The 16,511-nt window shown below is 42.7% G+C and overlaps 1 protein-coding gene across 9 annotated transcripts in view; it reads left to right on the forward strand.

Annotated features, from left to right (window-relative positions):
• Positions 1-16,511, forward strand: part of CACNA1B (calcium voltage-gated channel subunit alpha1 B) — a 324,413-nt gene that overhangs the window by 40,060 nt on the left and 267,842 nt on the right. For all 9 annotated transcript variants that reach the window (XR_008847788.1, XR_008847789.1, XM_056539457.1 and 6 more), the window contains one exon: positions 15,386-15,525. Coding sequence is in view for 7 of the 9 variants with exons in the window: in XM_056539457.1 (XP_056395432.1) it covers positions 15,386-15,525 (140 nt within the window). In the remaining 2 variants the exon portion in view is untranslated. The remainder of the gene's footprint in view (positions 1-15,385; positions 15,526-16,511) is intronic.

The raw sequence follows: 16,511 nt of genomic DNA on the forward strand, positions 1-16,511 counted from the left end.
CTATAGGTAGTTTGCCCCCTGCAGGTAGGACCACCCTATAGGTAGTTTTGCTCCTGTAGGTAGGACCTCCCTATAGGTAGTTTGCCCCCTGCAGGTAGGACCACCCTATAGGTAGTTTTGCTCCTGTAGGTAGGACCCCCCCTATAGGTAGTTTGCCCCCTGCAGGTAGGACCCCCCTATAGGTAGTTTGCACACTGCAGGTGGGACCCCCCTATAGGTAGTTTGCCCCCTGCCGGTAGGACCACCCTATAGGTAGTTTTGCTCCTGTAGGTAGGACCTCACTATAGGTAGTTTGCCCCCTGCAGGTAGGACCACCCTATAGGTAGTTTTGCTCCTGTAGGTAGGACCACCCCGAATATTTCAAAAATAAACAAACACCCCATACCTCAGCTCCCCTGCAGTCACCGCTATCTTCTCCTACTCCTAGGCCACAGGCAGATTTTTCCGGCAGCCACTAGAGGCCGGCAGCATCTCTACCTTCTGGATGCGCACAATAATGTCACTCCGTGGGCTTGCCAGCGGAAGAGACCGGCCTCTAGAGGCCTTAAAGCCTAGATCCACTTCTCTACCGTAGCTTCGTATTGGCCAGATTGGCACCCACCATGGTTCCCACTGTTTAACCATCCTGTTACCTGGTACATATGCAGTTGCCGCACCGTGTGTTATGGTGTTACGTGATCCCGCTCATAGGGTAGAATTGTTCTTTAAGCTTTGGACAGCACTTTTCATCCTCCTGCGTACACCCGGTGTCATTCCTGTTGTCACAACAAGTCTTCTGTCTGCAAAAATGACAGAACTGTAAGGAGCGAGGAGCAATGTCTGCAGAAAAACAGGCTGCCTCAAGGTAGAGAAGAGGCCAGAGAAGGTTACTGTATTGAGAACTAAAAATTCTGAAAATTTGACCCAGTTTATTCATACAAAGATATTCCGTAAATATATATATATATGCTACTGAGTGGATTCAAGGGACGCCAATAGAATATTTTTTAGAGAGGAGTGGCGCTTAACTAGGGCGTATTTTCCATAGAGGCCGGCCATGGGGTCCAAGAGAAGCCCCCATCATGATTGTTCCCATACCCTTTGTTATTAGGGAGCCTGAGCATGTGTAGGACGCCTCTCTCCAAACAACAAGGGAGGAACAAGTTTGGAACCATCTCCAGGCCCTTCGGCTTGACAAAACCCAGTAACATAATGGTGGTGGCTAAATATTTGATGTGGGGGTCTTCTCGACCCACTGGAACTCTCAAAAATGTTAATATTCACAGATGAGAAGTGGCCTCAGTTATACACCAAATCTATGAATGCCAAAGCAAAATACGAAAACAGGTAAAAGAGTTCTCAACATCAACATCACATTATTGGGGGGTCAAAATCTCAGCACCCCTGATTGAAGGGGACATAGTCCCATCACAGCTTACCAGAAACAGCTCCATACTTCTGCTAGAGGTTGCGATTTGTATTGCATCTCCGTTCCTTTTATTGGTATGGGATTGGAATGGGATCGAGCTGCTCAAGGTTGTTATAGCAGACACTACCAAAAGCATGGAGCTGTGCCTGGAAAACAGTGGCGGGGACACCCCATTAGTCAGAAGGGTTGCAGCGGATCAGACCACCACTGATTTGATGAACTATCATAATGATAGTTCTTTAGTTTTGTTGTCCTGGAGAACTCCTTTAAAAAAGTTATCCCAAGATTAAAAGTCTACAGGATTGGTGATCGTGGGGGTATCACCACTGGGACCCGAGCAATCTCAAGAACAGAGGTGAGTTGTCCCATGAAGGAATGTGCATGTTCAGCCACCGCCCCATTCCCTGGCTAAAGGACTTCAGAGTTTAGCCACATTTGGAAGTTCCATAGAGATTAAATGGAGTGGTGGCTGAGTTTGCAGGCTGCCACTCCATTTTATTAGGGGACAAAAGACCCCCGTGGTTGATTTTCAAGGGTGTCCCAGTGGTAATCCCCCACTGATCAGCTAGTTACCCCCTGTCCTGTGGATGGGGGATACATTGTGATCTCGGGGTAACCCCTTTATGTGAACATTGCCAACAATGAGTACTGGTCTGACCCATTCTGGACATCTGCCACATCATACCGACACAGAATGGAAAGGTTTTGGTTGGAAAACCACCTTAATTGTTGGCTCAGTGCAATGGAAACAGAAAAAAATTACCATTTGGCCAAATAGTGTGTATCATCCCACCACAATAAGGTGACCATGGAGGCAGCCATCCCCCCCCCCCCCCCCACATGCAATGCAATGCAAAAAAAAAAGTTGGTCAGCACATCCAAACATAGGTGAACATAGCCAACAATTAGTACTGGTTGAACACATTCTGGGCATCGGCTACGAAGGTCGTACCCCACAGACCAAAGAGGTTTTGGTAGGAAAACACTTGTTGACTCAGTAGTATGGCTGTAAAATAATACGACTATACTACTGTGCCAGGCATCTGATCCCCATAGAAGTCAGTGATCAATGGTGATGGTCCTGCCACCAAGGTAGAAAGGAGCGCAGCCGTTGCCCATTACCATGCCCCAAAATACTATTAGTCCAAAAAGTCACTAGGCTCGGAAGAAAATGCTGGCGGCACTACTGCAGGAAAAACTCCAAGAAAAAAAATAAATAAAAGACTCAAAATTACATCAGGTGACAGGCAGTTTAACTTGGTGATGCTTACCTGTGAACAAAGTCCAAGTAAATTCTTAATGAACAACCGTAAAAGTAGAAAAAACATTGGGCACTCACCATTAAAATGTAGCCCTTATTCTTCTATATTAAAAAATGTTCATGGATGGAAAAATGATGACCTCTAGTAGCCTCCGTCTTACTTGGACCTTGTTCACATGTGAGCACCACCAGTTGAATTGCCTGCACCTGATTGTAATTTTGAGGGTGGTTTTTTTTTTGTCTTTGGGAAGTTTTTTCTGCAGTAGTGCCACCCATATTTTCATCTGAGCCTAATAACTTAATGGACTAATTGTGTTTTTTGGGCACGGTAATGGGCAATGACGGCACTCCTTTCTACGGTAGTGGTGGAATCATCACCGTTGATCACTGACGTCTATGGGGATCAGATGTCTGGTACTGCTCTGTATGCCGAACAGTCTATTATTTTACAACCACAGTATTGCCCATTACTGTCCTCAAAAACACAATTAGTCCAAAAAGTCGCTAGGCTCAGAAGAAAATACGGGCGGCACTGCTACAGAAAAAAACTTTTCAGAGACAAAATAAAAACACCATTACAATTACAATCAGGTGCAGGCAGTGCAGTAAATCCGTAATGACTGTAAAAGTAGAAAAAACATTGGGCACTCACCATTAAAACATAGCCTTTATTCTTCCATATTAAAAATGCTCATGGATGGAAAAACAAAGAACGACCTCAGCAGCTTCCAGCGGGTGCTGGCAGTTCAACTTAGAAAACGCAATTGGTGGTGCTCACTTGTGAACAAAGTCCAAGTAAATCCGTAATGACAGTAAACGTAGAAAAAACATTGGGCACTCACCTTTAAAATGTAGTCTTTTTTGTTCCAAATTAAAAAAGGCTCATGAAAGGCTCAATGAATATATATCTGCATTAAAATGTACTGTGTGTGACTGCTGCCCTGCACCAAAATATTCCTCCCGCAACAGCAGGTGGTACTTTGGTCAGGAATTGGGTTTAATCATTAAGCGAGGTGCAGAATAACATACAGTTATTAGAAATGCCGTCCCTGGGTGTAAACCGATCTCCGCCAAGAGACAAAAAAAAATGACAATCAGGTGCAGGCAGTGCAGCTGTGAACAAAGTCCAAGTAAATCTGTAATGACTGTACAAGTAGAAAAAACATTGGGCACTCACCATTAAAACGTAGCCTTTATTCTTCCATATTAAAAAATGCTCATGGACGGAAAAATAAAGAACAACCTTAGCAACCGCCAGTGTGTGCTGGCAGTTCAACTAAGAAAATGCAGTTTTGGTGCTCACGTGTGAACAAAGGCCAAGTAAATCCGTAATGACTGTACAAGTAGAAAAAAACATTGGGCACTCACCATTAAAATGTAGCCTTTATTCTTCCATATTAAAAATGCTCATGGACGGAAAAACAAGAAACAACCTCAGCAGTTGCCAGCGGGTACTGGCAGAACAACTTAGAAAACGCAATATTTGGTGCTCACGTGTGAACAAAGTAAATCCGTAATGACAGTAAAAATAGAAAAAACATTGGGCACTCACCTTTAAAATGTAGCCCTTATTCCTCTAGATTAAAAATGCTCATGGGTGGGAAAAAAAAGAACAACCTCAGCAACCCCCAGCGTGTGCTGGCAGTTCAACTAAGAAAACGCAGTTTTTGGTGCTCACGTGTGAACAAAGTAAATCCGTAATGACAGTAAAAATAGAAAAATCATTGGGCACTCACCATTAAAATGTAGCCCTTATTCCTCTATATTAAAAATGATCACAGGTGGGAAAACAAAGAACGATCCTAGCAGCCGCCAACGGCGGCTGCTGGGGTCGTTCTTTGTTTCCGCGCCCATGAGCATTTTTACTATGGAAAAAAAAAGACGACGTGTTAATGGTGAGTGCCCAGTATTTTTTTCTACTTTTACTGTCTTTCATTAATTCAAAAAGTCCTTGTGCAACTCCATATACCGAATTCTGTTAGCAGGATACATTTAGTAGATGTACGGAAGCAAGTTTTGTATACAGCTAAATAATACTCTTCAAAACTGAGTGGATTTTAATAGGGTTTTGGAGCCAATTTAACGAAGAACTTTTTCCGTTCGGTTGGTATTGCCAGCTCGGTTATTACCGAGAACAGTCTGTTATATAGGCATTACAGACAAGGCAAGAGGAAAACCCCAAAGCTGGAGCTTGTTACGAAAAGAGAGAGCGATTTGCCATTAATTGGATTAGTACTCGAACCCCCGCTGTGCCGCGCTCTGAATGGCACCGAGAGGGTAGACGGGAGAGTGCTCCTGATAGCCCGGCATCTCCTGACTCATCGTTTTGGAATGAAAATATATCTGCATTGAAATGTACTGTGACTGCTGCCCTGCACCAAAATATTCCTCCCGCAACAGCAGGTGGTACTTTGGTCAGGAACTGGGTTTAATCATTAAGCTCGGTACAGAATAACATACGGTTATTAGAAAGGCCGGGCCTCGGTGTAAACCGATCTCCGCCAAGAGATTTTAGGCTGGCATATATATATGACTGTACAAGTAGAAAAAACATTGGGCACTCACCATTAAAACGTAGCCTTTATTCTTCCATATTAAAAATGCTCATGGACGGAAAAACAAGAAACAACCTCAGCAGTCGCCAGCGGGTACTGGCAGTTCAACTTAGAAAATGCAGTATTTGGTGCTCATGTGTGAACAAAGTAAATCCGTAATGACAGTAAAAATAGAAAAAACATTGGGCACTCACTTTTAAAATGTAGCCCTTATTCCTCTATATTAAAAATTCTCACAGGTGGGAAAACAAAGAACGACCCTAGCAGCCGCCAACGGCGGCTGCTGGGGTCGTTCTTTGTTTCCCCGCCCATGAGCATTTTTACCATGGGAAAAAAAAGACGACGTTTTAATGGTGAGTGCCCAGTATTTTTTTCTACTTTTACTGTCTTTCATTAATTCAAAAAGTCCTTGTGCAACTCCATATGCCGAATTCTGTTAGCAGGATACATTTAGTAGATGTACGGAAGCAAGTTTTGTATACAGCTAAATAATACTCTTCAAAACTGAGTGGATTTTAATAGGGTTTCGGAGCCAATTTAACGAAGAACTTTTTCCGTTCGGTTGGTATTGCCAGCTCGGTTATTACCGAGAACAGTCTGTTATATAGGCATTACAGACAAGGCAAGAGGAAAACCCCAAAGCTGGAGCTTGTTACGAAAAGAGAGAGCGATTCGCCATTAATTGGATTAGTACTCGAACCCCCGCTGTGCCGCGCTCTGAATGGCACCGAGAGGGTAGACGGGAGAGTGCTCCTGATAGCCCGGCATCTCCTGACTCATCTTTTTGGAATGAAAATATATCTGCATTGAAATGTACTGTGACTGCTGCCCTGCACCAAAATATTCCTCCCGCAACAGCAGGTGGTACTTTGGTTAGGAACTGGGTTTAACCATTAAGCTCGGTACAGAATAACATACGGTTATTAGAAAGGCCGGGCCTCAGTGTAAACCCATCTCCGCCAAGAGATTTGAGGCTGGCATATATTTTATTTATTTATTTATTTATTTATTTTTTTAATTTATAAAAAAAAAATTCTATTCACATTTATGGTGAGAAAATATTTCATTCATGTTTATAGTTCATTGATGGAGTGAAGTAAGTGACATGTCTAATGCAAAGCTACCCCGTTTCCCCGAAAATAAACCCTACCCTGAAAGTAAGCCCTATCAGGATTATCAGGGTGGGCTGCAATATAAGCCCTACCCCGAAAATAAGACCTAGGCCAGGGGTAATCAACTGGCAGACTGCCAGGTGGGGGGCACTGTAGGAGTGTGCAGGACGACAGGGGAAGGGGAGGATGGGGGGCTGTAGCAGTGTGGAGGATGGGGGGCTGCAGGGGTGTGGAGGATGGGGGCTGCAGGAGTGTGGAGGATGGGGGGTTGCAGGAGTGTGGAGGATGGGGGGCTGCAGGAGTGTGGAGGATGGGGGACTGCAGGAGTGTGGAGGATGGGGGGGCTTTGGGAGGATGGGGGGCTGTAGCAGTGTGGAAGCCCCCCCATGTTGTTCACGGTACATACCGTAAATAAATAAGCCTTAGTGTGTTTTTTGTGACTTAAATTAATATAAGACCTGGTCTTATTTTCGGAGAAACACGGTAGGAAGTAGCCTGTCTATAATATTGGTGCACCAGGGCTGCGACCTTTCGGGTAAAGGGGTGTTAAAATTGCTATAAATAAAGTTTATTACAACAAAATTCAGTTACAGCGTACTTTCCATCGCAATCCCTCATGCTTTTTAAGATCTCTGCTTGCAGTCATCCAGTGTCTAAAAATGTATAAAAAGTTATAAATAAAATTAGATTAAAGGGGTACTCTGGCCCTAGACATTTTATCCCCTATCCAAAGGATTGGGGATAAGATGTTTGATCATGGGGTCCCGCTGCTGGGGACCCCCTCGATCTTGGCTGCGGCACCCCAGACATCTGGTGCATGGAGTGAGGGGGCATGGTCTGTGCATTGGGGGGGCGTGGCCGTGATGTCATAAGCCTCCTGTGCTGCACCCGATTCTCTAAACGAACGCCGGGTACAGCAGGAAGATCGCGGGGTCCTCAGCGGCGGGACCCCTGCGATCAGACATCTTATCCCCTATCCTTTGAATAGGGGATAAGCAGGGGTCAAGTCCTGGAGAAAAAAGTGTGGGAACTCACCCAAGATTTCTAATACCCCCCCCCCCAGTTTACGCATAAAACCCCCCCCAAAAAACACGAAAATGTCCAAGCTAAAAACTTTACATTCTGCACAGTTCCGGGATTCTTACAGGCAACAGGCATTAAGCTGCCTACGGAGTATAAGAGTGACACACTGTAACAATCCTCCTCCCCATGTAATCTCCTTACTACTGGGGTGACACACTGTAACAAACCTCCTCCCCATGTAATCTCCTTACTACTGGGGCGACACACTGTAACAAACCTCCTCCTCATGTATTCTCCTTACTACTGGGGTGACACACTGTAACAAACCTCCTCCTCATGTAATCACCTTACTACTGGGGTGACACACTGTAACAACCTCCTCCTCATGTATTCTCCTTACTACTGGGGTGACACACTGTAACAAACCTCCTCTTCATGTAATCACCTTACTACTGGGGTGACACAATGTAACAAACCTCCTCCCCAAGTAATCTCCTTACTACTGGGGTGACACACTGTAATAAACCTCCTCCTCATGTAATTGCCTTACTACTGGGGTGACACACTGTAACAAACCCCCTCCTCATGTAATCCCCTTACTACTGGGATGACACACTGTAACAAACCTCCTCCTCATGTAATCTCCTTACTACTGGGGTGACACACTGTAACAAACCTCCTCCTTATGTAATTACCTTACTACTAGGGTGACACACTGTAGCAAACCCCCTCCTCATGTAATCTCCTTACTACTGGGGTGACACACTGTAACAAACCTCCTCCTCATGTAATATCATTACTACTGTGGTTACACACTGTAACAAACCTCCTCCTCATGTAATAACCTTACTACTAGGGTGACACACTGTAACAAACCTCCTCCTCATGTAATATCATTACTACTGTGGTTACACACTGTAACAAACCTCCTCCACATGTAATCTCCTTACTACTGGGGTGACACACTGTAACAAACCCCCTCCTCATGTAATCCCCTTACTACTGGGATGACACACTGTAACAAACCTCCTCCTCATGTAATCTCCTTACTACTGGGGTGACACACTGTAACAAACCTCCTCCTTATGTAATTACCTTACTACTAGGGTGACACACTGTAACAAAACCTCCTCCCCATGTAATCTCCTTACTACTGGGGTGACACACTGTAACAAACCTCCTCCTCATGTAATCTCCTTACTACTGGGGTGACACACTGTAACAAACCCCCTCCTCATGTAATCTCCTTACTACTGGGGTGAAATACTGTAACAAACCTCCTCCTCATGTAATCTCCTTACTACTGGGGTGACACACTGTAACAAACCTCCTCCTCATGTAATCTCCTTACTACTGGGGTGACACACTGTAACAAACCTCCTCCTCATGTAATCTCCTTACTACTGGGGTGACACACTGTAACAAACCTCCTCCTCATGTAATATCATTACTACTGGGGTGACACACTGTAACAAACCCCCTCCTCATGTAATTACCTTACTACTGGGGTGACACACTGTAACAAACCCCTCCTCATGTAATCTCCTTACTACTGGGGTGACATGTCTCCTCCAGCTCAGCTCCGCCTCCTCCGCAGCATCACACAGGTCCTTCAGCCACAATCTCTCTTCTCCTCCACAGCTAAGCTCCGCCCCCAACATGTGATAGTGACATCATCACAGGTCCTACAGGTCCCACAAGTCTGCACTGAGAGGAACCTTTGATCAGAATTGGAGTTCTTAAGAAGCGAGTAAACACATTTTCAGTGACTGTTGTGTTAGGTGGCTGGTAGTAAGCCACCGGTACAGAGATGGAGATTATATGTAGATAACGCAGGATTTCTTTTGTATTTTTTTTGTGCCTGAAGTTGAACCCTGTATTTAATTTCTTACTAAAAAATAAAGACAAGAGAAGCCCTGTTTATATGTTACTACTGTGTCCCTGCCTATGACTGCTGTTTTGCTGCTATTTGCCTGGTTCTGTGGAGCTAATCTCCCACACTTGTTACAGTCTCTGATAATGGTACTGTAACTAGCCTTGCAGCTCTGTGATCATCACATGACCAGGACAGATTATCATCTAATGTTCTAAAATAAGATGTTAAATTGGAACTTAATGATGTACTCCGCCCCTAGACATCTTATCCAAAGGATAGGGGAGAGGATGTCTGATCGTGGGGGGGGGCCCTCTCCCTGGGTACTCTTTTGATCTCTGGCTTGACACCCCGGTGTTCTGAACATTTTTGTTCAGAATGCCGGCTTCAGGCAGCCGTGGTCGTGATGTCACCCCCCTCCATTCATGTCTATGGGAGGGGGCGTGACGGCACAGCCGTCACGCCCCCTCCCATAGACATGAATGAAGGGGACGTGACGTCACGACCATGGCTACCCGAAGCCGGCGTTCTAAACATAAATGAGATCGCTGGGGGATGTCTAGGGGCGGAGTACCCCTTTAAATTGATACAGAACACAGATAGCGAATTGTATAACTTTTCATTATACAAAGAATTATATTTAGTCGCTGAAGCAAGATAATCCCAATGCTCTCACAGACTGATGTGGGCTCCCCCCGGTATCTGTCAAGGACTGCTAAGTGTCGGTGAAGTGAAAAAAACTGTGACCTGTAGCTGAATGTGAGTAGGATTAGGGTTAGAATTAGGATTAGGGGTTAGGATTAGGGTTAGGATTAGGGGTTAGGGTTAGGGGGTTAGGATTAGGGGTTAGGGTTAGGATTAGGGGTTAGGATTAGGGGGTTAGGATTAGGGGTTAGGGTTAGGGGGTTAGGATTAGGGGTTAGGATTAGGGGTTAGGGTTAGGATTAGGGGTTAGGATTAGGGGTTAGGATTAGGGGTAAAATTTAGGGGTAAGGATTAGGGGTTAGGATTAGAATAAGGGTTAGTTGTTAGGATTAGGGATAGAATAAGGGTTAGTTGTTAGGATTAGGGATAGAATAAGGGTTAGTTGTTAGGATTAGGGGTTAGTATTAGAGATAGAATAAGGGTTAGTTGTTAGGATTAGGGGTTAGGATTAGAATAAGGGTTAGTTGTTAGGATTAGGGATAGAATAAGGGTTAGTTGTTAGGATTAGGGATAGAATAAGGGTTAGTTGTTAGGATTAGGGGTTAGGATTAGAGATAGAATAAGGGTTAGTTGTTAGGATTAGGGGTTAGGATTAGAATAAGGGTTAGTTGTTAGGATTAGGGATAGAATAAGGGTTAGTTGTTAGGATTAGGGATAGAATAAGGGTTAGTTGTTAGGATTAGGGGTTAGGATTAGGGATAGAATAAGGGTTAGTTGTTAGGATTAGGGGTTAGGATTAGGGATAGAATAAGGGTTAGTTGTTAGGATTAGGGATAGAATAAGGGTTAGTTGTTAGGATTAGGAGTTAGGATTAGGGATAGAATAAGGGTTAGTTGTTAGGATTAGGGGTTAGGATTAGGGAGTGAGAGGGAGCCGGCTGTAAAGCAGAAAAAGGTGTCCCTGTGTGGAGGGTCACATTCCCCTACAGGGACACAATTTTCTTCATTACAGGCCCAGATTCCACTTCAGTTCTATCCAATACAGTCCCATTGAGAAATCTTGACCATCAGAAGCCATATTAAAGGCACGGTACATGTTATCTTATATATAATGACAGATAGTTGGAGGTTTCACTCTGAACATAAAAGCCATCTCTTCTCTTCTCATCTCTTCTCTTCTCTTCTCATCTCTTCTCATCTCTTCTCTTCTCATCTCTTCTCATCTCTTCTCTTTTCATTTCTTCTCTTCTCATCTCTTCTCATCTCTTCTCTTCTCATCTCTTCTCATCTCTTCTCATCTCTTCTCTTCTCATCTCTTCTCATCTCTTCTCTTCTCTTCTCTTCTCATCTCTTCTCTTCTCATCTCTTCTCTTCTCTTCTCATCTCTTCTCTTCTCATCTCTTCTCTTCTCTTCTCATCTCTTCTCTTCTCATCTCTTCTCATCTCTTCTCTTCTCTTCTCTTCTCATCTCTTCTCTTCTCATCTCTTCTCTTCTCTTCTCATCTCTTCTCATCTCTTCTCATCTCTTCTCATCTCTTTTCATCTCTTCTCATCTCTTCTCATCTCTTCTCTTCTCATCTCTTCTCTTTTCATTTCTTCTCTTCTCATCTCTTCTCTTCTCTTCTCATCTCTTCTCATCTCTTCTCTTCTCTTCTCATCTCTTCTCATATCTTCTCTTTTCATTTCTTCTCTTCTCATCTCTTCTCATCTCTTCTCATCTCTTCTCATCTCTTCTCTTCTCTTCTCATCTCTTCTCATCTCTTCTCTTCTCTTCTCATCTCTTCTCATATCTTCTCTTTTCATTTCTTCTCTTCTCATCTCTTCTCATCTCTTCTCATCTCATCTCTTCTCTTCTCATCTCTTCTCTTCTCATCTCTTCTCTTTTCTTCTCTTCTCATCTCTTCTCTTCTCATCTCTTCTCTTTTCTTCTCCTCTCATCTCTTCTCCTCTCATCTCTTCTCCTCTCATCTCTTCTCATCTCTTCTCTTCTCTCCTCATCTCTTCTCTTCTCTTCTCTTCTCATCTCTTCTCTTCTCTTCTCATCTCTTCTCTTCTCATCTCTTCTTTTCTCTTCTTTTTCCCCCCCTTTTTCTTCTTTAGCTAATAGCTTGTGAGTTCCATTCCCACCACAGACACTTAAAACAGTCACAAATTACCTTCTGATATAAAGTTCCTCTAGAAGAAAACAGCTTCTTCCCATCATTGCGGCTCAACCTCTCGCAGAGGCTTTCATTTCAGCCGAGCCACAAATTGCATTAACCCTTTCCCTGCGGGAGGAAAGAACAGCCGGGGCACAGCCAAGCCAAAACATGATTAATAAACCCCAGAGCTACGAGTAATGAAATCCTTAACCCCCAAACTGCCATCGTGTACCTATTACAGGTGTGGTGTCACTACAAGTCGCAGCATTTCGGGTGACTTACATGTATCTGAACATAGTCTCTTACATGTATCTGGACACAGTCTCTTACATGTATCTGGACACGGTCTCTTACATATATCTGGACACAGTCTCTTACATATATCTGGACGTAGTCCCTTACATATATCTGGATGTATTCTCTTACATATATCTGGACACAGTGTCTTACATATATCTGGACACAGTCTCTTACATATATCTGGACACAGTCTCTTACATATATCTGGACACAGTCTCTTACATATATCTGGACACAGTGTCTTACATATATCTGGACACAGTGTCTTATATATCTCTGGACACAGTCTCTTACATATATCTGGACGTAGTCTCTTACATATATCTGGACACAGTGTCTTACATATATCTGGACACAGTGTCTTACATATATCTGGACACAGTGTCTTACATATATCTTGACACAGTCTCTTACATATATCTGGACACAGTCTCTTATATATCTCTGGACACAGTCTCTTACATATATCTGGACACTGTCTCTTACATATATCTGGACACAGTCTCTTACATATATCTGGACACAGTGTCTTACATATATCTGGACACAGTCTCTTACATATATCTGGGCACAGTCTCTTACATACATCTGGACACAGTCTCTTACATACATCTGGACACTGTCTCTTACATATATCTGGACACTGTCTCTTACATATATCTGGACACAGTCTCTTACATATATCTGGACACAGTGTCTTACATATATCTGGACACAGTCTCTTACATATATCTGGACACAGTGTCTTACATATATCTGGACACAGTGTCTTACATATATCTGGACACAGTCTCTTACATATATCTGGACACAGTGTCTTACATATATCTGGACACAGTCTCTTACATACATCTGGACACAGTGTCTTACATATATCTGGACACAGTCTCTTACTGTGTCCAGATACAATATTGTTATAGTGCATTCGGGAGGCCGGTACAGGTCTGATGGGCCCCTTTTTCTTATAGCCCATTAGCAGCAGTGTGGGTTACCTTTATTGCCTGAGGTCCTTCCCATGGCTAAAGAAATGTGCAAATTGTTTTCAGTTGGAATATACACCATGGATCACACTGTAAAAAGTGGAATATCATTTTTCCAAATACATTGCAATAACATGTTGCTTCCTTGGTCCCCACCACATAGCTTCATAGTCCTGAATTTAAGGATTATTGGATGGATCATTCCTATTTTTGACAGCCTAATAGAGAGATAAGTGTCCATCCCTCTGATAACGCTTATCTCCAGGGGGGAATGTAGAAATCCACCTGTGAGATCTTCCACCAGAATTTCTACGGCCGCTTTACTAAACCAATTGTCCTATTTTTATCACAACAGCCTAAATAAAGACCATGATGGTTTTCTCCTCTTCTCCCATTCTTAAAAATGAAAGTCTATAAATACTCCTTGGAAATGAAGGGGAGGCGACTGCTCAGATCCTGTGAGTCAGAGCCGTAATTTCAGGGGACGCTCAGTATCATGGGCGAGATGGAAACATCTTCATTAGACGGAAGGAATTGTCAGATAAACACCAGGACCTGGAAGGGACTGAAGCTTCCGATATTGTGCTGGACTACTTCAATATACAATATCTATCTATCTCATATCTATCTATCTCATATCTATCTCATATCTATCTATCTATCTATCTCATATCTATCTTTGTCTCTCATATCTATCTATATCATATCTATCTATCTATCTCATATCTATCTATCTAGCTCATATTTATCTATCTATCTCATCTATCTATCTCATATCTATCTATCTATCTGATATCTATCTCATATCTATCTATCTGATATCTATCTCATATCTATCTATCTATCTAATATCTATTTATCTCATATCTATCTATCTCATATCTGTCTATCTCATATCTATCTATCTCATATCTATCTATCTATCTATCTATCTATCTATCTATCTCATATCTATCTATCTCATATCTATCTCATCTATCTATCTATCTATCTATCTATCTCATATCTATCTCATATCTATCTATCTCATATCTATCTCATCTATCTATCTATCTATGTATCTATCTCATATCTATCTATCTCCTATCTATCTTCTATCTATCTATCTATCTATCTATCTCCTATCTATCTTATATCTATCTATCTCATATCTATCTATCTCATATCTATCTATCTCATATCTATCTCATATCTATCTATCTATCTATCTATCTCATATCTATCTCATATCTATCTATCTCATATCTATCTATCTCATATCTATCTATCTATCTCCTACCTATCTTATATCTATCTATCTCATATCTATCTATCTTTCATATATCTAATGCATTATATACCTCTGCTTGCACCTGCATCCAATGCACCTAATTGGCATAAAAGTTATCAGGGCATGCTGGGAGTTGTAGTTTTGCAACACCTGGTGATCCGTAGGTTAATGATCACCGCTCTACAATATTAAATATTTATTGTTAGTCATTTTATTTGTATATAAATATTTTTTCTTTTTCATTTGAACAATGATAAAAATTTATTTATACTGCCCAGTATTATTATTTAGTATAATTTATTTCCTGAGTTGTGATACATTCACACTGCGGAATCTCCGCTTGCGGCCGCCGCCGAAGACACTTCGGCGGAAGGACTGCGGGACACTGCGTTGCCACCATTGACGGCTATGCAGTACTCGCGGAATTCTCCGCAAAGAATAAACGTGTTCTTTCTTTGCGCTGAACAATTCCGCAGTTGGAATGGGTCTCTTGGAAGACCCATTCACACTAATGATAATGTTCACAGTGCGGACTTGTATTCATGGAATTCCACTCACGGAATTCCGCAGTGTGAACATACCCTAGTACTGTATCAATCCCTTTGACCACTAGGAGGTGCTGTAGAATATTGTGCTACATCTGTGAGTGGAGGTGCTTTATGTTCTATAACTCACAGCATTGAGTCCCACATAACAGCACGCCATGTGGTTAGACTTGGTACTGCAAGTAACACATCGGTTAAATGTGAAACAAATGCATCTTTTAAGTACTGTACTGGGTCCTTTAAGGACTGATGTAATATTTTTTTTTTTTGCAGGACGATACCGAACCGTATTTTATTGGCATATTCTGTTTTGAAGCCGGAATTAAGATCATCGCCTTAGGCTTCGTATTTCATAAAGGCTCGTACCTCCGCAACGGATGGAATGTCATGGACTTTGTGGTTGTGCTCACGGGGTAAGTGCACATCTTTCTATATCATTCTTATGTGATGCTAATGTCTCTATTCAAGGCGAGTCCACATCTCATTGGTTATGGATCAGATATTGGGGCATCGCTTTCCCTGTCTATGTCTAATACAATGGTCACGGATCTCCTTCATGTAGATTACTTCTTATTCGTAACCTGTTGTCCATTGGCTTTATGTTTTAGTCATACGTGACTCTGTATATACAGTGGTCCCTCAAGTTACAATATTAATCGGTTCCGGGACGACCATTGTATGTTGAAACCATTGTATGTTGAGACCAGAACTCTATGGAAACCTGGTAATTGGTTCTGAAGCCAGCCAAATGTCATCCAAAAATAGGAAAAAGTGAGAATTAAAGAAAAATATGTAGATAACTGATACAGATAAAGCAAATCCTTACATAAAAAGGTAAGAAAGATCTGCTGGGAGCTGTAAATCATTGTCTATGTCAGTGTTTCCCAAGCAGGGAGCCTCCAGCTGTTGCAAAACTAAAACTCCCAGCATGTCCGGACAGCCAAAGGCTGTCCGGGCATGCTGGGAGTTGTAGTTTTGCAACCGCTGGGGGCACCCTGCTTGGGAAACACTGGTCTATGTAGAGGACAGGTGCTTTTTCAGGGTCCTGTACAGCACACGCAGTGTCTTAAAAAAGTAACATGGAGCCGCCCTCACCTGGTGTCCAAAGGAGCAGGTAACCCTGGTACAGGTAAAGAGTACAGAACATTTAATACCTCTCTGTACTGTAGGGGGCGCTACCAGACACCAGTTAGTGCATACACTTCAGTAATACAGGTAAAGAGTACAGAACATGTAATACCTCCCTGTACTGTAGGGGGCGCTACCAGACACCAGTCAGTGCATACACTTCAGTAATACAGGTGTTTTACCAGTAAATTGCCCAATCTGATTGGTCACTTCTTCCGGCCATTGACACGTTTCAGAGATCTGGACTGTCCGTAACATTGTATGTTGAGTC

This window comes from Hyla sarda, chromosome 9, assembly GCF_029499605.1.
Source record: "Hyla sarda isolate aHylSar1 chromosome 9, aHylSar1.hap1, whole genome shotgun sequence".
Classification (NCBI taxonomy): domain Eukaryota; kingdom Metazoa; phylum Chordata; class Amphibia; order Anura; family Hylidae; genus Hyla; species Hyla sarda.